Source organism: Nesoenas mayeri (genome assembly GCF_963082525.1).
Source record: "Nesoenas mayeri genome assembly, chromosome: 3".
Taxonomy (NCBI): Eukaryota; Metazoa; Chordata; class Aves; order Columbiformes; family Columbidae; genus Nesoenas; species Nesoenas mayeri.
This window is the reverse complement of record NC_137544.1, coordinates 222,839-246,610: the sequence shown is the minus strand read 5'-3', so window position 1 is coordinate 246,610 and position 23,772 is coordinate 222,839. Positions and strand designations below refer to the sequence as shown.

At 62.8% G+C, this 23,772-nt stretch overlaps 1 protein-coding gene across 1 annotated transcript; it reads right to left on the bottom strand.

The window, feature by feature from the left end:
• Window positions 1–888: 888 nt before the first annotated feature.
• PPM1G (protein phosphatase, Mg2+/Mn2+ dependent 1G) lies at window positions 889–23,655 on the bottom strand. The gene is made up of 10 exons (XM_080342197.1): window positions 22,869–23,655; window positions 15,653–15,722; window positions 9,866–9,951; window positions 8,260–8,392; window positions 5,201–5,670; window positions 4,636–4,773; window positions 3,725–3,959; window positions 2,315–2,444; window positions 2,091–2,193; window positions 889–1,212 (listed from the first exon to the last, which is right to left on the bottom strand). The coding sequence occupies exons 1-10, from the start codon at window positions 22,986–22,988 to the stop codon at window positions 1,009–1,011; spliced, it is 1,689 nt and encodes a 562-aa protein (XP_080198323.1). The 5' UTR covers window positions 22,989–23,655; the 3' UTR covers window positions 889–1,008.
• Window positions 23,656–23,772: the final 117 nt, after the last annotated feature.

Here is a 23,772-nt window from a genome sequence, read left to right as displayed (position 1 = left end):
CTGCCGCTGTTCCCATCGGTTGTTTGTAGCCCAGGGACTTCACGCACCTTGTTCGAGCTTTACAGCGTCCCGGGGCAGGAGCTGCCTCTTGTCCCGCTCTGGGGAGAGCACGCAGCCGTTTGGGGCGCAGCAGGCACATTGGCTCAGGACACGACGGGTCCCCGTCCCTTCAGCAGACACAACTGTCTCCAGAGCTGCGTCTCCTGCTCTGTGCGAACAGACCATCCTCACCTGAGCCGCCCCAGGGCAATGCAGGGGCCGCAGGCGCTGCAGAGGGGCCGGTGCCCCGCAATGGCGCTGCAGAGGGGCCGGTGCCCTATAACGGCACTGCAGAGGGGCCGGTGCCCTGCAACGGCGCTGCAGAGGGGCCGGTGCCCTATAATGGCACTGCGGAGGGGCCGGTGCCCTATAACGGCACTGCGGAGGGGCCGGTGCTCCCGAGCTGCAGACACGTCCCTCACAGCACCCACAACACCAGGGGCAGACCTTCTCCTCCCCATCCCACCTTCCTCACCCCACTGCTCCAGGAAAGAACCAAGGACCATGGACCAGCTACGTTTTCTGGGCTTTTAGTTTGAAAAAAGTACTGATTGAAGTGTACAACAGAACAGGGTGTGGCGGCAGCACCACAGCCGGATTGTTTCACAAATATGAACAGAAAGGGCCTTAAATAATCGGGTGCAGATTAAAAAAAACCTCAACGGTGAAAAAGTTCTTCCCTCTGAACAGAAATTCACAGGCACAGAAATGGCAACAACCACATGGAGACACTGGGGGGACACCCTCCTGCCCGCGGGCTGCTGCGCCCGCGGCTCCCGCTGGAATGGTTACACATGAACGGTGTGACATGCCCTCATAACCAGACCCGCCCCCCGCCCCCGCCCCGGACATGGACAAACAAGGCCTCTGCTAAGGCTAAAAAAGGACAAGACTTTGGAGTCTTGAGTTCAGCATGTTTAAGAAACGAGAGTCTGGTGAGCGCACAGCAAAGTCCCCGTGCGAGCTCTGCTATTCCAGCTTGGCCTTCTTGCTGCTGTCACCGCCGTTCTCTTCTGGTGGTGCTGCCGGCGCTGCCGTGTCCTCCAGTTTCCGCTTCCCGCTGTCAGCAGGTGGGTGTGTGTTACGGGGTTTGAAGCTGATGATGATGCAGGTCATGTTATCGCAGCCGGTGCCGTCCCCTGAGGTGTCTGGAGCCAAGCACTGATCCAGCAGCTGAGGAGGGACAGCGCGGGCAGGTCAGCGCAGAGCACAGGCACTGGGCCCGCTCTGGCGCCTGGCAGCGGCCAGAACAGGCTGCGCTCACACGCCGTTCACAGCCGGACACGGCACAGAACAGCCGCGGCAGCCCCGGCTTTCCGGACGCGGTCGGGAGCACCGGCTGGGGCGCTGGAGGGACCGGCTCCCGGCTCAGAGCCGTCTCCGCTCCCGTTCCAGCCAGCGGTGCAGCCCGCGTGCTGCCAGGCTCCCCGGGCACAGCACACGGGGCAGGGCGGGGCAGGGTGTGGCAGGGCGGGGCAGGGTGCGGCAGGGCGGGGCAGGGCAGGGTGTGGCAGGGCGGGGCAGAGCAGGGCGGGGCAGAGCAGGGCGGGGCAGAGCAGGGCGGGGCAGAGCAGGGCAGGGTGTGGCAGGGCAGGGTGTGGCAGGGCAGGGTGTGGCAGGGCGGGGCAGAGCAGGGCGGGGCAGAGCAGGGCGGGGCAGAGCAGGGCGGGGCAGAGCAGGGCGGGGCAGAGCAGGGCGGGGCAGAGCAGGGTGGGGCAGAGCAGGGCGGGGCAGAGCAGGGCGGGGCAGAGCAGGGCGGGGCAGGGTGTGGCAGGGCGGGGCAGAGCAGGGCAGGGTGTGGCAGGGCGGGGCAGAGCAGGGCGGGGCAGAGCAGGGCGGGGCAGAGCAGGGCGGGGCAGAGCAGGGCGGGGCAGGGTGTGGCAGGGCGGGGCAGAGCAGGGCAGGGTGTGGCAGGGCGGGGCAGAGCAGGGCGGGGCATGGCAGAGCAGGGCGGGGCAGAGCAGGGCGTGGCGGGGCGGAGCAGAGACAGGGCGAGGCAGGGCGGGCGCAGACGTGCTGCGCGCTGCCGGACGGCGAAGCTCCGGCCTTACCTCCTCTACGATGGAGGAGAGCGGCCTCAAGACTCCGTTCTCGTCCTTCTGGGTGATCTTGGACTGGATGAAATCCACCACTTCCTGGCTGCTCATCACGTTCCTGCAGAGGCAGCGAGGGAGCGGTCTCGCCGGGCCGAGCAGCACCGGGGCCTTCAGGCCTCCCCAGGACCCGGCTCCAGAGAACGACCAGAGCAGACACCCAACCGCCCCGCGCGACTCACCAGATCCCATCGCAGGCAATGACCATGAAGTCGTGGTCGTCGTTTATTGTCAGCACTTTGATGTCAGGCAGGGCAGAGATCATCTGTTCCTCCGGAGGGAGATTCTTGTTGCGCTTGTAGAAGTGATCGCCTGCAGCGGAGAGGGGGCGGACGGCTCTGCGTGAGCCCGCAGCGGGAGCCGCGCTCCTGCCGCACAGCCGGTCCACACAGACTGCCGCGGCTCACGGCACCGGCCCCGGTGAACCAACGCGCTGTCACCGTGCGAGAGGCAAGAGGTGCCTTTGCCAGTTCGGCGTCTCTGCACCCCAAGCCAAGCGCGGCTTTCCCAGACCCCGGGCGCCGCAGCCCAGCAGCCCCGGTGGGGACCCCGCGGCCCCAGTGGGGACCCAGGAACCCCGGTGGGGACCAAGGAACCCCGGTGGGGACCCCGCAGCCCTGGTGGGGACCCCACGGCCCCGGTGGGGACCCAGGAACCCCGGTGGGGACCCCGCGGCCCTGGTGGGGACCCCCGGTGGTGCCGGCGGGACGAGCCGCCCCACGCCTCGGGGCAGACGCGCAGCTCGGCCCGCCCTCGCCCTGCTGCGCTAACACAGGCGCTCGTTCTGCAGGAGCTCGGGCTGCTGGGCCGGGTATTTCAGAGCAATGGCCGCGTCCCGCTGCCTCACCCGGCTCCTCCCAAAGCCCCAGAAGCCAAAGCTGCAGAAAACCGACCCACAGCTCCAACCAGCACCTTTAGCTGGAATCACATCCTAGGAAGGGACTTCTGTGGCCACCGCAAAGTAGCAGGTGGAAATGCCGGTGTCTCCCTAGATAAACAAGCTCCTAGTTTGAGCTCTAAATGTGTCTTTATCTCTTTACCCAGAATGATCATTTCTGCAGGTACTCTCCAGGCACACCCTGAGCTGCTGACAGTCCCTTCTCTTCTCCACGTGTTTCCCAGCACGTTCTCAGTGTTGTTCACTACCCTTAATGCCTCCCACGCGTCTCCTGCTCGGGCCGCAGCCACCAGCACCGTGTTTGGCTGCTGACAGACATGCCCGGTTTCCTGAGCCACCGGTAACGCCAGCACCGCTCGTGAGAGACCAGGAGACGAGCAGGAACGGCAGCCGGCGCTGCCCAGGGCGCTGCAGCCAGGGGACGGCGCTCGCGCAGCGGAAGGGCACGGCCAGCTCGGAACACGGGCACGACGCGGGGCCCTTCGCAGCCCCCACGGGAAGAGGCCTGTGCAAGAGCCAGCAGGCTGGGTTTGACACGGTTTATATGAGGTGCTTTCTGACTGAAGTCTCACCGCTCCAGACACTGAACAGGTTCTGCTCATTGCCCAGTCAAAACCTGGTCCTGGAGCGGGGCGGCGGGCAGGCGCTGGCAGCGCGTGTCCCGAGCACCCGCCAGCTTCGCCCCTTTGCTCACCGATGGCCCTGGAGAGGTTGAGGCCGCCGTTCACCCTCCCGTCCATGGTGACCTTGCCACCAGCGTTCTTTATCCTGGCCAGCTCCACCTCATCCTCCGGCTTGTGGTCATAGGACATGTCGACAGCTTTGCCACCTTCCGACACCACGCAGCGCGAGTCGCCGGCATTGGCCACGATCAGCTGCTTGCCCCGGATCAGCGCCACGACCGCCGTTGTCCCGCTGTCAGAGCCGGGCTGCAAGAGAAATGGCTTTGGTGAGACTCCTTCCTCCCGCTCCGTGCGGGCTATACGGGAACAGCGCGGTCACCACAGCCCCCAGCGTCCCAAACCCGAGGTGCTGCGTCTCTTTCCTTCTTCCCACGAGCACACACAGAACAGGGAGAAAAGCCCGGCACACTGGAGCGCGTTCGCGAGACAGGGTCAGGCACCGGGGCCGTCCCAGCCCCACATGGCACCAGCAGCTCGGCGTCTGCAGTGCTCAGCACGTCTGCTGCACCCCAGCTCCAGCAAAGCCTCGCTGCCCCCAGGGCGTCCCCTGAGGCAGAGGTGGGCCCTTGCAAACCGCGGTCCCTTCTGCCAGCACCGGTCCCCGCAGCGCCCGCCAGCAGCGCCACGGGCTGCGGAGCCCCAGCCCCGGCCGGCGAGCTCAGCTCCGCGCGGCGCCGCCCGTGCCAACCCCGCAGCGGCTCCTGGGCCCAGAACCGCAGCGCTGGGGTCACCCCTGCGATCCCAACCTGCACAGATCCATCGCCGCCGCTCAGCCTTGTGCGCAAGGCCGGGCTGTGGGCCGCTGCGGCGGCCTCAGAGCACAAGAGGCGCTTTATCCCATCTCAACGGAAACAGCTCCCTGCTGAGTCCCCCCCGCTGCCCCCGCTCCACGACGCTGCAAACACAAGAACAGAGTGTGCACCTCCTCCTTCCCCTCCATGCCTGGTAACAACATCTCCTCCTCTTCATCCTCATCCTCCTCTGCTTCTTCGGTGTCATCTTCATCATCTTCATTCTCTGCCTCTTCACTGCTGTAACCATCCTCATCTTCACTGCATTCCTACAAGAAACAAGAGAGAGCACCGGGCGTCACGCAGGACACGTGCAGCGCCCTCCCCAGACAGCCGGTCCCTCCGCCCTGGGGACAGGTGACATTCACCCCACAGGAGCGAGGTGACCTGGTGCGCTCCCCACGCCTGATGTCACCATCAGAGCAGCCGGTTTCGGCGGCCGCAGCGGATGGAGGGATGGCGCATGCAGCAGGACCGAGGGCGATGCGCTACGGCCGCTGCGCAGATGAGGGCGCGTTCCTCCAGCGTCATCTGCGCAGCCCCCGACACTCCCGTGAGATGGGTCTCAATGTCTCAGCCTGAAAACCTGCTCCCAGGACGGCCCTAGGACGAGCCAGAGGCCCACAGCTCGAGTACCGCAGTAAGCAACGCGTTCTGCCGGCCAGATGGCCGCTCTGCGCCGGCGCTGTTTCCTACCTCACTGTCTTCCTCCTCTTCCTCAACCTCATCTGACTCATCCTCACTGTCCTCAAAAAATTTGGATTTGGTTGTGCGCTGGGGCTTTCCCGAAGAGGAGCAGGAGGGCCCGGCCTCCCCAGTAGAAGAGGTGACGGCCTCGTCACCTTTGCCTAGTTCAGGCTTCTGCAGAGCAGGGCTGTTGCCTCCAGCGCTGGCTTTGTCTGAGGTGGAGGAAATACCCGTGATCTCTTCGTCTGGCTTCCCGTTCTTCCGCTCCTTGTGGTCGGGAAGCTCCCCCGGCTCAGCCTCTCCATTCATACTCGTCTCCCCATCATGCTGCTTGCCTGTCCCCTGCGCAGCGCTCTCCCCGGCTGGAGGCGAGGGCTTGCTTTTGAGGTTCTTGGTGCAGTTTTGTCCGTAACGTGTGAGAAGCTCCTCAATGGTCATGGTGGCTTCCTCATGCAGAAGAGCAGCTTCCTCGTTATCCACTAGAAACGGAGAGGGGAGGGTGAGGACACAGAGGGTGAGAAAGCAGGACATGGCGCTGCACAGCACCCGTGCAGCACTGCTGGGCCGGCAGCGGCTCCTGCTGCACAGGGTCTAAGCCAGGCTCAGCACAGCAGGTCCTGCTGCACAGGGTCTAAGCCAGGCTCAGCACAGCAGCTCCTGCTGCACAGGGTCTAAGCCAGGCTCAGCACAGCAGCTCCTGCTGCACAGGGTTAAGCCAGGCTCAGCACAGCAGCTCCTGCTGCACAGAGTCTAAGCCAGGCTAAGCACAGCAGCTCCTGCTGCACAGGGTTAAGCCAGGCTCAGCACAGCAGCTCCTGCTGCACAGGGTCTAAGCCAGGCTCAGCACAGCAGCTCCTGCTGCACAGGGTCTAAGCCGGGCTCAGCACAGCAGCTCCTGCTGCAGAGGGTTAAGCCAGGCTCAGCACTGCAGCTCCCGCTGCACAGAGTCTAAGCCAGGCTCAGCACAGCAGCTCCTGCTGCACAGGGTTAAGCCAGGCTCAGTACAGCAGCTCCTGCTGCACAGGGTCTAAGCCAGGCTCAGCACAGCAGCTCCTGCTGCACAGGGTCTAAGCCGGGCTCAGCACAGCAGCTCCCTGCTGCATAAGGTCTAAGCCAGGCTCAGCACAGCAGCTCCCTGCTGCATAAGGTCTAAGCCAGGCTCAGCACAGCAGCTCCCTGCTGCATAAGGTCTAAGCCAGGCTCAGCACAGCAGCTCCCTGCTGCACAGGGTCTAATTAAGGCTCAGCACAGCAGCTCCTGCTGCACAGGGTCTAAGCCGGGCTCAGCACAGCAGGTCTGTGCTGCGGATGGTTTAAGCCAGGCTCAGCACAGCAGGTCTGTGCTGCACAGGGTCTAAGCCGGGCTCAGCACAGCAGGTCTGTGCTGCGGATGGTTTAAGCCGGGCTCAGAAAGGCCCCGGGGTGCCCTGAAGCAGCGCAGCGCCGCTGCGTGGCCGTGAGGCTGGGCGGCAAAGCGCCGCATGTAACATGAGTGGCCCCTCCACGGGTGGATTTGCCCATTAATGCTGCAGTGGGGACAGGGTTCGGTTCAGCGGTTGATCCCAGCAGCTGACAGCACAGAACAGCTCAGGTGGGGATCAGCACCTCCCGAGGGGGCGCTGCGCAGAAACCAGGACGGCTTGCCCTGAACTGGGAGCTAAAGACGAACGTTTCCCTCCTGACATACCCTTGGTTATAATTCTCTTCGCTAATTAATCCCCAAAGGAAAAGAAACGCCCATACCCCAAACACTCCTGGAAGTACAGGGCAAAGAGAAGATAACCCAGCCAAACAAACCAAACCCGCTTTGTCCCTTCAGCTGGAGAACGAGGGCAAACCACCCAGCACTTCGGGAGCACATGGCGCTCAGGGGACGGAATCGCGTCGCTCCAGCTCCAGGACAGCGAGCCCACCCTGAGCCGACAGCGCGCGGGATCCGCTGCTGGTGGAGCGGCACACTCAGGACCGCTGGGGACCAGGGCCCTGTCCCACCCGCACCGGGACAGCACCGCCCCGCACCGGGACACCAGCGCCCCGCACCGGGACATACATCACCGCTCCACACCGGGACGCCACCGCCCCGCACCGGGACACCACCGCTCCACAGCCGGGATATCACTGGTCCACAGCTGAGACATCACTGCTCCACATCGGGACATCACCGCTCCACAGCCGGGATATCACTGGTCCACAGCTGAGACATCACTGCTCCACACCGGGACATCACCGCTCCACAGCCGGGATATCACTGGTCCACAGCTGAGACATCACTGCTCCACACCGGGACATCACCGCTCCACACCGGGATGTCACCAGTCCACAGCCGGGACATCACCGCTCCACAGCTGGTATGTCACTGCTCCACAGCTGGATATCACTGCTCCACAGCTGGGATGTCACCGCTCCACAGCTGGGATGTCACCGCTCCACAGCTGGGGTGTCACCACTCCACAGCCGGAATGTCACCGCTCCACAGCTGGACATCACTGCTCCACAGCTGGGATGTCACCGCTCCACAGCTGGACATCACTGCTCCACAGCTGAGGTGTCACTGCTCCACAGCTGAGGTGTCACTGCTCCACAGCCGGGATGTCACTGCTCCATAGCTGGACATCACCGCTCCACAGCTGGACATCACCGCTCCACAGCTGGACGTCACCGCTCCACAGCTGGGATATCACCGCTCCACAGCTGGACGTCACCGCTCCACAGCTGGACGTCACCGCTCCACAGCTGGGATGTCACTGCTCCACAGCTGGGGTGTCACCGCTCCACAGCTGGACGTCACCGCTCCACAGCTGGGAGGCTCCTCACGCACCCAGGACTCCGTGCCCCATGGACTGGCCCCACAGAAAACTGCAACCGAGCGGTTTGTCACACCAGGATCACGGTACCCAGGGGCTCAGAATTCGCCGGCACCAGCGGTGCACAGCGCGGGGCTGGCCCTTCAACTCCAGACGAGATAACTCGGACTTCGGACAGAAACCTTGTGCTGAAGGGACCTGGCCCAGCTGGTCCCGTCCCTGTCCTGCTGCTCCTGTCTGGTCTGCTTGGTGGTATCTGACTTACCATCATCTTCATCAGCAACTTTCTCCTTCTCGTCTTCATCCTCCTGGGGTCGCCCAGCCATCTGAGAGAGCTCTTTAATCACCTCCTCAGTGGTGAGCTTGGCATCTATGGCTAAGAAAGCATCTTCCAGGGCCTACATATGAACACAGACATGAGAGCGTGCACAGTTCACCATCCCCGCAGGCCGCCCGTGTGTCGCGCTGGGCGATCGCGTCTCTTCAGACCGCGCGGCACACGGAATCACAGACAGCTGAGGGCGGCGGGGACCGCGGGGTCACCTCATCCAGCCCCTGCTCCAGCAGGGGCAGCCCGAGCTGCCGCCCAGGACCGTGCCCAGGCGACTCCTGAGGAGCGCCAGCGATGGGGACCGCAGCACGGCCCTGGGCGGCCTGTCCCTGGGTCACCCTCACGCTGAAAGAGCGTTTCCCGATGTTCAGAGGGACCCGCCCAGGGCCAGTTTGTGCCCACGGCCTCTGGTCCCATCTCTGGGCACCCCTGGCAGAGCACGGCTCCCTCTGCCCGCCCTCCGGCAGCTGCTTCCACACCTGGATCCCATCCCATCCCACTCCATCCCATCCCATCCCATCCCACCCCATCCCATCCCACCCCACCCCATCCCACCCTATCCCATCCCACCCCACCCCACCCCATCCCAGCTTCAGGCTGAGCAGACCCAGTTCCCCCAGTTCCCCCAGCCCCTCGCTGTGCTCTCTCCAGTCTGTCCGTGTCCCTCCTGCACCAGGGAGCCCAGCGCTGGGCCCAGCACCGAGCAGGGGGAAGGACCATCCCCTCCATGCCCCTCCTGATAACACTGGCGCAGCCCAGGACACCATTCGCCACCGTTGCAGCGAGGGCAGGCTGCCGGTTCGCGGTCAGCCCGGCGTGCAGCAGCCCCGGCACGCGCCGGTGCTCCGCGGCGGCTCCTCCCAGGGCAGCACTTTGCGCTTTCCCTGGCCGAGCCTCACGCGCTCCCGCTCCCGCTCCTGCCCCCGCTCCGCCAGCCTCTGCAGACCCCTCTGCACTGCTGAGCAGCACGGCCCATGTCCCGGCTCTGTGTCACCGAGGGGACGCTCTGCCGCATCCTCCAGATCATGGGATAGGTGAAACACGATACTGGGGTGCTTCGGCATGAGCATGAGCCACAAACTGGTTCCAGTTTGCTCTCTAGGCTGTCCCCAGTCTGGGTGTGCGCGGCCGTCCCCCCCCGCAGGCTCTGCAGATCCCCAGGGACAGCTGCGTCCGTCAGACATCGGTGCCGGGGGAGAACGGCAGCAGGGGCGCCCGGTGGGAACGGACACGAACCTCCTGACTAGAGCCACCCCTGCCCACGAGAACAGCCCACCAGCACCACCGAGAACCAGCCCACGCCTCTGACTGCAACCAGCCTGAAAACCCAAAAGAGGGGGAAATAAAAGAAAGCTGGAAAACAGAAGGAGGTTTGTCTTTGAAAATGCAACCAACACCAATCAGCTCCTAGAAACGAGGAGGGAAAGCGCAACAGAAGCCACGCAGACAGACCTCGGAGGGACAGGGCCCTACGCAGGGGTTCGGTACCTAAGCCAGGGCCTTCCCGGCGTCGGTGCTCAGGGCAGGGCGAGACGCTCACCTTCTGCAGCTTGCCTTCCTTGTAGGCCTTCTGGTCTTTGATTATCTCAGGGAGATACTTGGCACAGTACAGGGCAACTTCTTCTCCTGAAAGAGAGCAGAATTGGTTAAAGAGGCTGGTCCTGCCCGCAGCAAACACACTCCTGGGAACTGAGCTCCTCGGCACACCCTGGGACACGAAGAAGAACGAACCCAGCGTGGGACAGTCAGCAACCGCACCGGGAGCTCCCGACGGCTCCAGCGCAGCGGGACGCGCTGCGCACCCAGCAAACCTCCACGAGCCTCCCGACGGAACGGCCCGCGCGGGCACTCAGGACAACCGCTCAGGCCCATCCTGCCTAGAAAGCTGCTCTGCACGTCAGCACGGGATAAACAGGCAGAGGAAAGGGAAGCGTTTGGTCAGCACGAGCTCACCCTCAGAGCGTCATCGACACAAAAAGTAACGAGGATCTCAGACTGGATGTGAGAACATCTGGCAAAAGGAAGACTTGCCCTTGGCCAAGCAGGGTCAGGCTAGAGGTGGGTTACGCAAACCGGACAGCCACGAGCGCCTGGGCCCCGCGGAACGCACCCGCAAGTGCCGAGGGAGCCGACGTGGCTGCTAAACCGCTCTCCAGCACCTTCGAAAGGCCGCGGAGACCAGGAGAGGTGCCTGAGCACTGGAAGAAAGCCAACTCCACCCCAGCCCTCAAACAGGGCACGAAGGGCGACCCAGAAAACCACAGGGCGGTGAGCCCCACGTCACCCGGGAGAGCGATGGAACAGCTCGTTCCGCACGTCATCTCCAGCACGCGGAGGAGAGGAGGGGGACCAGGAGTCAGCACCACGGGAAATGACACCTGAGCAGCCCGGCAGCCTTGTACGGCGCACGGCTGGCGCGGAGAGAGCGGGGCGGCGTCTGCACGGGCGGCGCTGCCCGCGCGTCCCAGCTCCCTCCCCTGCCACCAAGAGAGGGGGACACACAGACACACGGAGAGGGACACGCGGGGAGCGGGGACACACACGGGGCACAGCTCTGCCAGCGGAGCAGGAGCTGAGGGCGAAGCGCGAGCGGGTGACACTGCCACCATCAGCGCAGCGACGGGAGAGGCCGAGGGCACGCGGTGCGGAGAGAAGGGGTGGCGAGAGTTGAGAGACAGACAGACAGAACCAGCAGACAAGGGACTTTTCAAACACGGCTGCAGAAGGGGATCAAGTGCCACTGACACAGAACAGAAACCTCGCAAACCAGTCGCCGTTAGAACAGCGCTGCAGAAACATCGGCGCCGCGGACCCACGCAAAGCGCCGGAGCTCTGTCCTGGCCGTGCTCTCAGAACACTGACGAAAGGGACACCAGGCGGGACCCCTGCATTGCAGTTAAAGGCAATCACACCAAGCCGGCCCTCAGGAAGAGAAGTGACCGGCAGCCTGTGCAGATCACAAATGAACAGGACAGACAGTTAAGGTCCATTGACATGGAACCAGGTCTTGCCAATCCAGCTCAACACTCGCTCTTAAAGATACCACGATTTGGGGTAATAAAACTAAACACACTGATGCAACAGATTTAGGTAAGGTATATAACTTGCATACATATTCTAATAATATACTATACTATATATAGCTTACGTATTTGTATATGTATATAAGAGAGCAGTCTGTTTAAGAAGTTAAACTTTCAAGACAGCATGTGCTGAATAGGACAAAGAGCTGCCAGCTACCAACTGGACACGGAACCGCGTCGGAAGCTGTTTGTCTGTGTTCCTGAAGGTCTGCCTGCAGACCACGCTGCGACATCCCGACCGAAGAGCCAAAACACAATTCCTATGAGAAAATTACAGACAGAGCAGTGAATGACAACAGCGACGGTTCTTCCAGACGGGCCGATGAGCTGGGGCTGCTTGGAGCAGCGTGCCTGCCGGCACAACGGGGGCGCCGCGCTGCACCGCGGTAGGAAAGCGGCCAGCAGATCCGAACGCGCTGCGGGATGCTCCTGGGACACTGGGGCAGCAGCACACGGTGCAGCTGGTCACTGAGCTGCCCCCATCAGCGTACGGCAGCAGGCGGGGGGCACCGGGGCAGCAGCACACGGTGCAGCTGGTCACTGAGCTGCCCCCATCAGCGTACGGCAGCAGGCGGGGGACACTGGGGCAGCAGCACACGGTGCAGCTGGTCACTGAGCTGCCCCCATCAGCGTACGGCAGCAGGCGGGGGGCACCGGGGCAGGAGCACATGGTGCAGCTGGTCACTGAGCTGCTCCCATCAGTCTTCAGGAGGCTAAAGTAAAATATGCAACGTGTAGCTCTGAATTCAGTGAAAAATAAATGTCTGAAGGATTCTCCAGAATGCATACTTCTGTGTTCCTAAAAACTTACAGAAAGGGACCGCTTTTGTTTGTGTAAGAGCCGCGGAGCTCCGAGCGCGCGCGCAGACGGGCAGGAAGGCGCGGCGCGGCAGCCCGGGGCTCGCAGCGCGCCTCTGCACCGCCGAGTGCCGCTCACGGAACCGCGCCTGGTTCAGGTTTAAAGGCAGGAGCCGCATTCGGGTGGAACGGGGAAGCGAGTTGGTTTGCACGGGCACTCCAGCAAGGCTGCCGGCACCCGGCAGGGTCGGCCGCGTCCGGACACGTGTGAGCACGGGCATGGGCAGCAAAAGGGCCTCCGGAGACACAGGTTCCTACATCAGATCCTTCCCAGCACATGTACATGCACAAACCCATCCCACCTCATCCTCACAGGGCTGAGCGCAGATCCCACTCCAGATCTGCTCTGGATTTGGGCACATACACACCATTAGAATGTAAAATAAAGCAAGCTCAGAGTCAAATAAACTAGCTAACAACAAATACCACAGGATCGCTATGGACCGGAATACTACGCCAAAAGAGGAAAAGTTTTAGGACCCGAGTATGAAGTCGCACCCTGAGACAGCGAGAGGGCGGCAGGGCGCGAAGGCAGATCAGAGGCGACACCCATCGCTCCGCATGCAGACGGGAGAACACAACAGGGCTTGTGTCCAAATGGAGCACCCTGGGAGGAGAACGGAAACCGCGCTGTGACAGCGCTGACCTCCGGAAACGGGGAGCGCGTGTCAGTGGGGACCCCGGTGACAGGGAGGTGAAAAGCAGCGGCTGAGGCGCAGGGGAGCGGAGGGCGAGCGGAGGTCAGACCGGTCAGCCTCACCTCTGTCCCCGGGAAAGTAATGGAACGGCTTGTCCTTGGTGCCATCTCAAGGCACATCAAGGATGAGAGGGTCATTAGGGGCCGTCAGCATGGCTTCACCAAGGGTAAGTCATGCTTGACCAACCTCATAGCCTTCTATGCGAATGTAACAAGGTGGATGGATGATGGCAGAGCAGTGGATGTGGTCATCTTGACTTCAGTAAAGCCTTTGGCACAGTCTCCACAGCATCCTCACAGCTAAGCTGAGGAGGGGTGGTCTGGACAATAGAGCAGTGAGGTGGGTTGCAAACTGGCTCAAGGAGAAGCCAGAGAGTGGTGGTCAATGGTGCGGAGTGCAGTTGAGGCCTGTATCCAGTGCAGAGCCTCAGGGGGCAGTGCTGGGGCCAGTATTGTTCAATATATTCATCAATGATTTGGATGAGGGAATTGAGTGCACTATCAGCAAGTCTGCTGATGACACCAAGCTGGAGCAGTGGTGACACTGGAAGCTGTGCTGCCATCAGAGACCTGGACAGGCTGGAGAGCTGGGCGGGAATAACCTGATGAAATTTAACAAGGGCAAGTGTAGAGTCCTGCATCTGGGCAGGAACAGCCCCAGGTTCCAGTATAGGTTGGGAAATGACATATTAGAGAGCAGTGTAGGGGAAAGGGACCTGGGGGTCCTGGGGACAGCAGGGTGACCATGAGCCAGCACTAGGCCCTTGTGGCCAGGAAGCCAATGGTACCTGGAGTGGGTTAGAAGGGGGTGGTCAGTAGGTCAGAGAGGTTCTCCTGCCCCTCTGCTCTGCCCTGGGGAGACCACACCTGGAATCTTGTGTCCAGTTGTGGCCCCTCAGTTCCAGCAGGACAGGGAACTGCTGCAGAGAGTCCAGCGCAGCCACCAAGATGCTGCAGGGAGTGGAGCATCTCCCGTGTGAGGAAAGGCTGAGGGAGCTGGGGCTCTTTAGTTTGGAGAAGAGGAGGCTAAGGAGGGACCTTATTAACGTCTGTAAGTATATAAAAGGTGAGTGCCGCGAGGATGGAGCCAGGCTCTTCTCAGTGGAACCTGAGCTCACAGCGCCCCAGACCAGCACACCTGGTACGTGAACGCAGCACGCTGCAGAAATGGCAATAAACGGAATTAGCAGGTCCATGGACACACACAGTGGGATGGGCAGAGGTTAAACACGCAGAGAACATCTCTAACTGGTCAGTGTGTGCTCAGAGGGTCCTCGAGCAGGAGAACGGCGGTTTAGTCAATCTACTCCATACAGATCTCCAAGGAGCTTTCAAACACACCATCAAGTGTTTTCCACAGCAGCCGCCCCGGGCGGAGCCAGGTGTGAGAGGAGCAGCGGGGCCCAGGACAGGGGGCGGCCGCGGCTCCTCGGGGACTCGCGGTGTCCAACACCTACACAAACCATCCGGAAAAGAGGGCAGTGGGAAGCGATGGATCATCCCGGGTCATCAACACTAAAATAACTTACAAAATGAAGCGTCAAGAGCAAGACCTTGTGATTTCACGTGATACTGGCAGATGAGATTCCTCACCGATAAAAACAAGAACCTCCATGTGTACATCGGATGGACTCAAATCCGTCTGTTACTGCTTAGGAAAGATCTGGAAGAAGCTGGAGACAGAGCTCTGAAACGTCAGCTTTACATCAAACCGGCAAACACGTCGTTAGGAACCGTTACAAAAGAGCAGAGAATAAAGCAGAAACACTCATGTGAGAACAAGCTCAGGGTGTGTGCGCAGCCTGGACACGGGCAGAGGCGCAGATCCGCGACGGGTGCAACCGTGGCGGCGGAGCCCACGGCACGGCCGGCAGCGCAGCCCGACGGGCCCCACGGCCCCGGCGCCTCGGCGCCTGCGCGGAGTCCCCAGCACGACCCGCGGTGCAACGTGTGTTTCACACAACACCCACTGGTGTTTAACCACACAGACCCCTGCGCAGCAGAGACTGGTCCAGGGCTCTTCTGACTGGAAGAAAGGACACCGAGTCCACACTGCTGAAGGTGAAGCGTGCTAACGCAGGGATCCCTCACTAACTCCTCGTGAGCACTGGGGGCACTGCCGCGAAATTATCAGGCAGCAGATTTAGGTCAAAGCCTTTTTTCAAATAACAAATTAAGTTTTATACAAAAGATCCTACACAAATAAACACCAAACACATAAATCTGGTTTAAAACGTAATCAGACAAATTCCCGAAGAGTCCATCAAGAAGGCTCGAGCACGTGTAAGATGAACGGTTGCGACCCGCAGCCCGGGAGCCCGTGCGCGGGGCGGGAAGGGATCAGGGAGCCATCTGCCTCTTCCCTCACCAGCGGCTCTGCAGCCACCAGAACACACGGACCAGACCCGACCTGCGGTCTGAGCTCACGCAGTCACCGCTGTGGCGGCCCCGTCCAGCTCATCCGCCACAAAAACAGCCATTGCAAACGTTTTCAGAGACAGAACACAAACCTCATTTCAATTTCCTGTTAACCCATGACCTTCCTCCTGGAAACCCCGAGGAAGGTTCGGAACCTTAGCTGATGATATCTACCAAAGGAAACGCGTCCCAAGAGGAGCCCGATTCCCAAGGACAGACAGACCCTGCCAGAGCAGCCCTGAAGGGCCCTGGTGAGAGGGGATGCAGTTACCTCCGTGTCCGTCGTAGACCGAGAACATGGCTGTCTCACTGTCCAGCTCGGGGATGCAGTTGTGTGCGTCCTGAAAGAGAGAGAGAAGCCTGGAATGACACAGGTTGCACTGGACCCCGCAGAAAGAGGGAGAAGGGAGCAGGGAGGCTATCGGCACCGACACGGCATTCCCAAATCCGGAGGGACAGCCAGAGCGGTCAGAAAACCTCTCACATCCCCGAAAGCTCACGTGGTGAGCATCCGTCCCCAAAGAGGGGCAGGGACCGTAATGCTGTGGTGCTCTGTGCTGGAGCAGGAACCACCTGGGCACGGGCTGGAAACCCCTCTAGACCGTGGTACAACTCCAGACATGGCCGGGCTAGGGAGAACCAGCCCCTGTGCTGGGGTGAACCAGCCCCTGTGTGCTGGGGTGAACCAGCCCCTGTGCACTGGGGTGAACCAGCCCCTGTGTGCTGGGGTGAACCAGCCCCTGTGCGCTGGGGAGAACCAGCCCCTGTGCTGGGGTGAACCAGCCCCTGTGCGCTGGGGTGAACCAGCCCCTGTGCGCTGGGGTGAACCAGCCCCTGTGCGCTGGGGTGAACCAGCCCCTGTGCTGGGGTGAACCAGCCCCTGTGCGCTGGGGTGAACCAGCCCCTGTGCGCTGGGGTGAACCAGCCCCTGTGCGCTGGGGTGAACCAGCCCCTGTGTGCTGGGGTGAACCAGCCCGTGTGCTGGGGTGAACCAGCCCCTGTGCGCTGGGGAGAACCAGCCCCTGTGCTCTGGGGTGAACCAGCCCCTGTGCGCTGGGGTGAACCAGCCCCTGTGCGCTGGGGAGAACCAGCCCCTGTGCGCTGGGGAGAACCAGCCCCTGTGCGCTGGGGAGAACCAGCCCCTGTGCGCTGGGGAGAACCAGCCCCTGTGCGCTGGGGAGAACCAGCCCCTGTGCGCTGGGGAGAACCAGCCCCTGTGCTCGGGGTACCCGTGAGGCTCAGCAGAACCGCCCCTGTGCTCGGGGTACCCGTGAGGCTCAGCAGAACCGCCCCTGTGCTCGGGGTACCCGTGAGGCTCAGAAGAACCGGCCCTGTGCTCGGGGTACCCGTGAGGCCCGTGTCGCCGCAGCGGCTCAGTCCGTAAGGAACACAAGGCGCCAAGCTGTGCTCCGCTGCACAAGCCAGTGCCTTCACGGAGGACTGTCCAGCTGAGCGTAACTACAGAAGTACAAGTTAAACTGGTACCAGTATGCAAGCCGCTTCCCACACAGACAAATGCAGCCGTCTCGGGGTCACCGTAGGGTCTGGCTGCTCCCACCAATGCTCTGCCCCATTCTCGCCAAACAAGAGCCACACAAAAAGAAACGCCAGTGATGAAGCCAGACGTCAAACACGGGGTCTCTGGGCGTCAGGACTTCAAGCAGCCGCAGGCCTTGCCTCTGCTCGCCAGGTCCCAGACGGCAGCGGGGCCCGTGCCACCAGCCCGGCCACAGGCGGCCTGGCAGGACACGGTCACCACGTCCCGCGGGAACAACCAACCGGGCTGGAAAACCTCCTGGGACAGACGCTCCTTCCTGCCCTTCTGGCCACGTGGGATGCTCCAGCATGGCGCTGTCCTGTCCCCGGGGACATCCCAGGCCAGGCCGGACGGGCTCTGCGCAGCCTGAGCTGGTGCAGGTGTCCCTGTCATGGCAGAGGACTGGGGGGCTGGGAAGGGCCCTCCAGCCCAAACCGCCCCGTGACCCCGTGCTGGCCCCATGCCCGGCCAGCGCCGGCCCCTCTCAGTGCCGGTTCAGCAGCGTAGCCACGGACAAGCAACCGGGCAGCTGGCAGTGCAAGCCCCAAAGCCCCATGGTACAGTATGAACCCCGGTACCACCTCAGGCAACACAACCGTCCGGGACCCGGGAAACCTGCGGGGCAGACCGGAGGGAGGACACGTCCCGGGGCACCGCAGGCTCCACTCACACCGCGTCCAGCCTTCCCTGCGCCCCCGCACCACAAACAGCAGCACCGAGCCGCGCACACAGTGCCCTCTCGCTCCTCAAGTCTCAGAGCAGCGGCGCTGAAGGTGGCACCACCCAGACCTCACAGGGGCCCGACCCTCCCACCCCACGGGGAGACACCGAGCGAGGCTGGTGCAGCGAAACCTGGAACGGCGACGGGCTGAGCCTCCTCCTAAACCAGAGATGAGCTGAACCTCCTCCTAAATCACGGACGGGCTGAACCTCCTCCTAAACCAGAGATGAGCTGAACCTCCTCCTAAACCAGAGATGAGCTGAACCTCCTCCTAAACCAGAGATGAGCTGAGCCTCCTCCTAAACCAGAGATGAGCTGAACCTCCTCCTAAACCAGAGATGAGCTGAACCTCCTCCTAAACCAGAGATGAGCTGAACCTCCTCCTAAACCAGAGATGAGCTGAGCCTCCTCCTAAACCAGAGATGAGCTGAACCTCCTCCTAAACCAGAGATGAGCTGAACCTCCTCCTAAATCACGGACGGGCTGAACCTCCTCCTAAACCAGAGATGAGCTGAACCTCCTCCTAAACCAGAGATGAGCTGAACCTCCTCCTAAACCAGAGATGAGCTGAACCTCCTCCTAAACCACGGACGGGCTGAACCTCCTCCTAAACCACGGACGGGCTGAACCTCCTCCTAAACCAGAGATGAGCTGAACCTCCTCCTAAACCATGGACGGGCTGAACCTCCTCCTAAACCAGAGATGAGCTGAACCTCTCTCCTAAACCACGGACGGGCCGAACCTCCTCCTAAACCAGAGATGAGCTGAACCTCCTCCTAAACCACGGACGGGCTGAACCTCCTCCTAAACCACGGATGAGCTGAACCTCTCTCCTAAACCACGGGTGGGCTGAACCTCTCTCCTAAACCACGGGTGGGCTGAACCTCTCTCCTAAACCACGGGTGGGCTGAACCTCTCTCCTAAACCACGGGTGGGCTGAACCTCTCTCCTAAACCACGGGTGGGCTGAACCTCTCTCCTAAACCACGGGTGGGCTGAACCTCTCTCCTAAACCACGGGTGGGCTGAACCTCCTCCTAAACCATGGATGGGCTGAACCTCCTCCTAAACCATGGATGGGGTGAATCGCTCTCCCAAAACCCTCCTCCTGCCCCACTAATCTCCCAAGCTTCCTTTAAATTCAAGCCCTCACCCACCAGCTTACGCCCTGACCGCACCTCCCAGGCTTTTGCAAGAGCAATGGTGATATTTCAACCAGTGCGATCCAGTCTCTCTGCGTGGTTCGAGTTCATCACCTTGGAAGTCAGAGGCGCTGCAGCCGCCCCAGAACACTGCGCTTCCTGCAGGTGGAAGCTCTGGATGGATCCCCAGCGCCGGGGCCAGCGCCTCCTCCAGAGCCCCTCAGGACCCCGCTCCCCTGCAACTGCTACCGAGTGCTGAGGAAAACAGGTAGAGCGAGGTTCTGGGTCTGTGCTGCACTCAGTGCGATGAAACTCTTGACAATGTGATGGAAACCGTGTCTGAACAGGCAGATTAAATCAGAGTTCAGAACAAAAAAAATTACTCTGAATTATACCGTAGGAAATTTAACCAGAGCGCTTGCTGGAAACAGCGAATGAAAATAAGAACCAGCATTTTTATGCTCACTGTTCAGAGCACTTACAGAAGTGAGTGAGATGGCAAAAGCACAACGAGGTAACTGGGGTAAGTCTCAGGTGACTGAGCAGCAGTTCGCTCGGAGCAAGTGACGCGAACGCTGGGGAGGGGACCCGGAGCCCGCAGCAACACGCGTGTGCGCTGGGTGCGCAGCACCCACCCGCCCGCCAGCTCCGCACCGCTCCGGCGGGCTGCCGGCACCCCTGCACCGCTCCGGAGGGCTGCTGTCCCCCCTGCACCGCTCCGGAGGGCTGCTGGCACCTCTGCACCGCTCCGGCGGGCTGCCGGCACCCCTGCACCGCTCCGGCGGGCTGCTGCCCCCCCTGCACCGCTCCGGCGGGCTGCTGTCCCCCCTGCACCGCTCCGGTGGGCTGCTGTCCCCCCGTGCACCGCTCCGGTGGGCTGCTGCCACCCCTGCACCGCTCCGGAGGGCTGCTGCCACCCCTGCTGTCACCCCCTGGTGTCCCCAGCACCCCAGAGAGCAGCCGGCTGGCAGTGACAGGGCTGGTGTCACCCCTGGTGTCACCCCTGTGTCCCCAGCACCCAGAGAGCAGCCGGCTGGCAGTGACAGGGCTGGTGTCACCCCTGGTGTCACCCCTGTGTCCCCAGCACCCAGAGAGCAGCCAGCTGGCAGTGACAGGGCTGGTGTCACCCCCAGCACCCAGAGAGCAGCCGGCTGGCTGTGACAGGCTGCTGTCACCCCCTGGTGTCCCCAGCACCCAGAGAGCAGCTGGCTGACCACGACCAGAGGCTCTCAGTCACACGTCTCCATCCTTGCTGCCGCAGCCGCTGTCCTGCAGGTCACCGCGATCTGCTGCTCCGCAGGCCTGGCCACCAGCTCTCTGCTGCCTGTGCCCCTGGGGCTGGTGACGCCGCGTGTTCCCCAGCCACCCCCGTGGCCACTGCAGCACTGTGGAAAACAGCGTGTTTGAAACACCGAACAGCAAACTCAGTCAGAATTAGCGAACGATCAAAAACTGAGAGTTAGTGTGACAAGCCTCCATATTTTGAACCAAATTCTTGCCCTTTTTGAAGCAAGGGCTGTTGCTCTGAGCTCAGCAGTGAAACGCAGCTGTGCTCAGGGGTGGCTGTGGTCCCATCCAGCCCCGCAGTGCCCTGCACCTCTCCTCTCCGCACCATGAAGCGTCTGCAGCTTCTCCCCTTTTCTCGTTTGCTTCACAGTACCCAACACTGGCTTTTTAGAATCCCTGTCCTTTGGGTCCCTCGTCTGCCCCAAACATTTCCTTATCCACAAAGCCACCTCTCTGGACTGAGAGTGGGTTTTTATTGCAGTATTTCTTCAGAGCCTCCTCACTTGAGGGCTCCTGAAATATAAGTTAATCCTTTACACAAATTTCTGCTACCTAAAAATGCCACGTCCTGCCCGCCCGTACGCACCCTGAGCGGCTTCACTAACATGGGGCAGAGCTAAAGCCGGAGCGTGAGCATCTGCTGGGAGCTTTCCCCAGGCCTCACAGACGGGCAAAAGTACAACTAAAGACCAGCAAAGGCAAAGCGCACAAACCAAGACACAGAGAGCAGCACACAGCACTGGAACGCAGGAAAATGCAACAGAAATCCAGTTCCGCTCAGCTGTATGCAAAACAACACGGTGCTCTCCCATCAGACTCAGAAGTCACGTGCAGCAGGTTCAACTCGCACCACGAGCACTAATGCCGGCTCCTTGCCCGCTGTGATCGCAGCTAAACCACGGCAGCGCCGGTGCCCGTGGCACAGCAGCACCGCGGGGCGCGGAGCCCGGGACAGCCGCGAGCTCCGGGCTCTGGTCAGCGCCCGCGAGGGTCAACAGCGGCGAGACCAACCTCGAACAAGCAACACGGTGAGTCCACGTCCCACCGGAGGGACGCCCGAGCCCACCAGCGCTACAGACCGGGCGACGCTGCTCTCCCGCACCTGACCCGTCTCCTCAGAACACCCCAGCCTGTGCAGCGGACACCCGAGTGACCTGCACCCACCTCCTCAGAACACTCCAGCCTGTGCAGCGGACACCCGAGCGACCTGCACCCACCTCCTCAGAACACCCCAGCCTGTGCAGCGGACACCCGAGTGACCTGCACCCACCTCCTCAGAACACCCCAGCCTGTGCAGGGGACACCGGAGCGACCTGCACCCCCATCCCGCACAGGAGCCGATCACCGCGCAGGGATCCCGCGGCACCGCTGCGCTCCCCTAACGCCTCCAAGGGTCACCAGGACAGAGCGGCTGAGACACCGCCACTCACAGTCAGCCGGGCACACACACACACACATACAGAGCCTGTCCTGAGACACCGCCACTCACAGTCAGTCGGGCACGCACACACACACAGCCTGTCCTGAGACACCGTCACTCATAGTCAGTCGGGCACGCACACACGCACAGCCTGTCCTGAGACACCGTCACTCACAGTCAGTCGGGCACGCACACACGCACAGCCTGTCCTGAGACACCGTCACTCACAGTCAGTCGGGCACGCGCACACACACACAGCCTGTCCTGAGACACCGTCACTCACAGTCAGTCGGGCACGCACACACACACAGCCTGTCCTGAGACACCGTCACTCACAGTCAGCTGGAGACACCGTCACTCACAGTCAGCCGGGCACACACACACAGCCTGTCCTGAGACACCGTCACTCACAGTCAGCCAGGCGCGCGCACGCACACACACACACACAGCCTGTCCTGAGAGCACAGCGTCAATTCTACCACCTCTTCTGCCCTGGAAACCGGAGCCTGGGGTTCCACAGGATTCTGGTGCACACAGAAAAACACCCAGTCACTCTTTTGTCACCAGTGAGGCTGCTGTAACATTTCAGCAGCAGCGAAGGACCTGACAGTGCGGCCATGAAACCACATTTGCAGAAACCAAACCCGCAGCAGTCGGAACGGGACAGCCCTGCGGCTGAGCCACGGGGCTGCTTTACCTGGGACAGGGTGCGGGGACTAACGTTAATCCAGGTCTAACTTAGCCTGTTCGCTGCCTGGAAGGGAAAATAAACCAGTGCATTCATGGTACTCACGGAGGGCGTTAAATTCAATGAACTAACAACCGCTGATGAGACAAAGTCGTCCCAGCAGCTCGACTTCGCCCCTGCACGAGCCGCGTTACGGCGCAGCTCCAGCGGGCGCCCTGCCAGGGAGCAAACGCGGCTCCTGCAGCCAGACACCCCCCTCCTGGCGATCCACCTGCCCCGGAACCAGCCTGGCGGGACGGCGGCGCCAGCGCTGCCCGCGGGACGCGAGAGCAGCGGGAGAGCGGGCGAGCCCGCCCAGGAGAGAACCCCCGGCAGGGAGGGTGAGGAGAGGCAGGCGCTCCCGGCCTGCCCGGGCAGAAACCGGGCTCCTCCTGGGACCCTCCGTCCGCCCTCCCCGGCGCCGCCCCGCCCCGTCCTGCCTGTCCCGGACTCCCGTTCCCCGCCGCGATGTCTCGGGCTGTACGAGCCAGAGCGCCCGGGCGATGCCTCCGCAGAGCGGGGCCGAGCGGCCGCTCCGGCCGGGCCGCGGTAGCCCCGGAGCGGCGGCTGCGCCGGGCGGGCCCCGCCGGGAGGGCCGGACCGACCGCGGGCCAGCGGGCCGGGCCGTGCGGCCGGAGCCCCCGCACACGCTCACCTCCATGGAGACGCGCCAGCCCTGCATGGCGCTGAAGCCGAAGTGCAGCGGGCGCGGCCCGAGCCCGGCGCCGTCCCCCGAGCTCTTCACCGTGTTGGGCTGCGACAGGTAGGCGCCCATGGCGCCGCGGCGGCCTCCCCCGGTGGGCCCGGCCCTCGGCCCTGCGCGGAGGGGGCGGCGGGAGCGGCGGCGGGAGCGGCCGGAGCGGCGGTGGCGGGAGCGGCGGCGGGAGCGGCCGGAGCGGCGGTGGCGGCGGCGGGAGCGGCGGCGGGACGGGCCCAGCGCGGGCGGCGGAGCGGGAGCGGCGGAACCACCCACCGCCGAGCGGAAGTCGCGCGGCCGGAAGCGCGGGCTATAGAGTCGCCACGGGGGACGGCGCTCAACCCGCGGCGCAGGGGCCGGAAGCGCCTACCATAGAGACGGGCGGTGGCTAGCGCGCCACAGGGACCTGAAGCGCGCTCCGCGCGGCGGCCTCCGGCCCGCGGGGCTCGGCCGGCGCTCCCGACCCCGCCTGCCAGCGGCACCCGGGACCGCCCGGTTCTGCGCCATCCCGGCACAGCCCGGGGGCTGCGGCAGCCCTTCACGGGCCGGCTCGCCCTGCCGCCGCAGGGGGAGGGAGGCGCTAGCCGTCCCAGACAGCCGCGCTCCGAGCACGTTCATCATACGGCGGGGGATGGGGAGGGGCACAGGGGACTTGGAAGGGGCGGTACCGCCTCCTCCGCGCAGCCGGGACAGAGCAGCCCCCAGCGGGACACAGGACGGGCTGCCCGCGGCAGGAGCCCCCGGTCCCCCGTCCTCACACAGCGCGGCCCCCACCGCCCATCGCCTTATATAACCTTAGCCCCGCCCACCGGCCCTCTGCCGGGCTTTCATTGGCCACCGCACGGGACCACACCGCCCCTTC

Excerpts from the sequence above, each read along its gene's own strand:
- PPM1G (XM_080342197.1), bottom strand. The coding sequence starts at position 22,988 with ATGGGCGCCTACCTGTCGCAGCCCAACACGGTGAAGAGCTCGGGGGAC. Across the intron at positions 9,952-15,652 it reads GGTCTACGACGGACACGGAG|GAGAAGAAGTTGCCCTGTAC; the intron begins GTAACTGCATCC and ends GCTCTCTTTCAG. Across the intron at positions 1,213-2,090 it reads TCTCCTCCATCGTAGAGGAG|CTGCTGGATCAGTGCTTGGC; the intron begins GTAAGGCCGGAG and ends GTCCCTCCTCAG.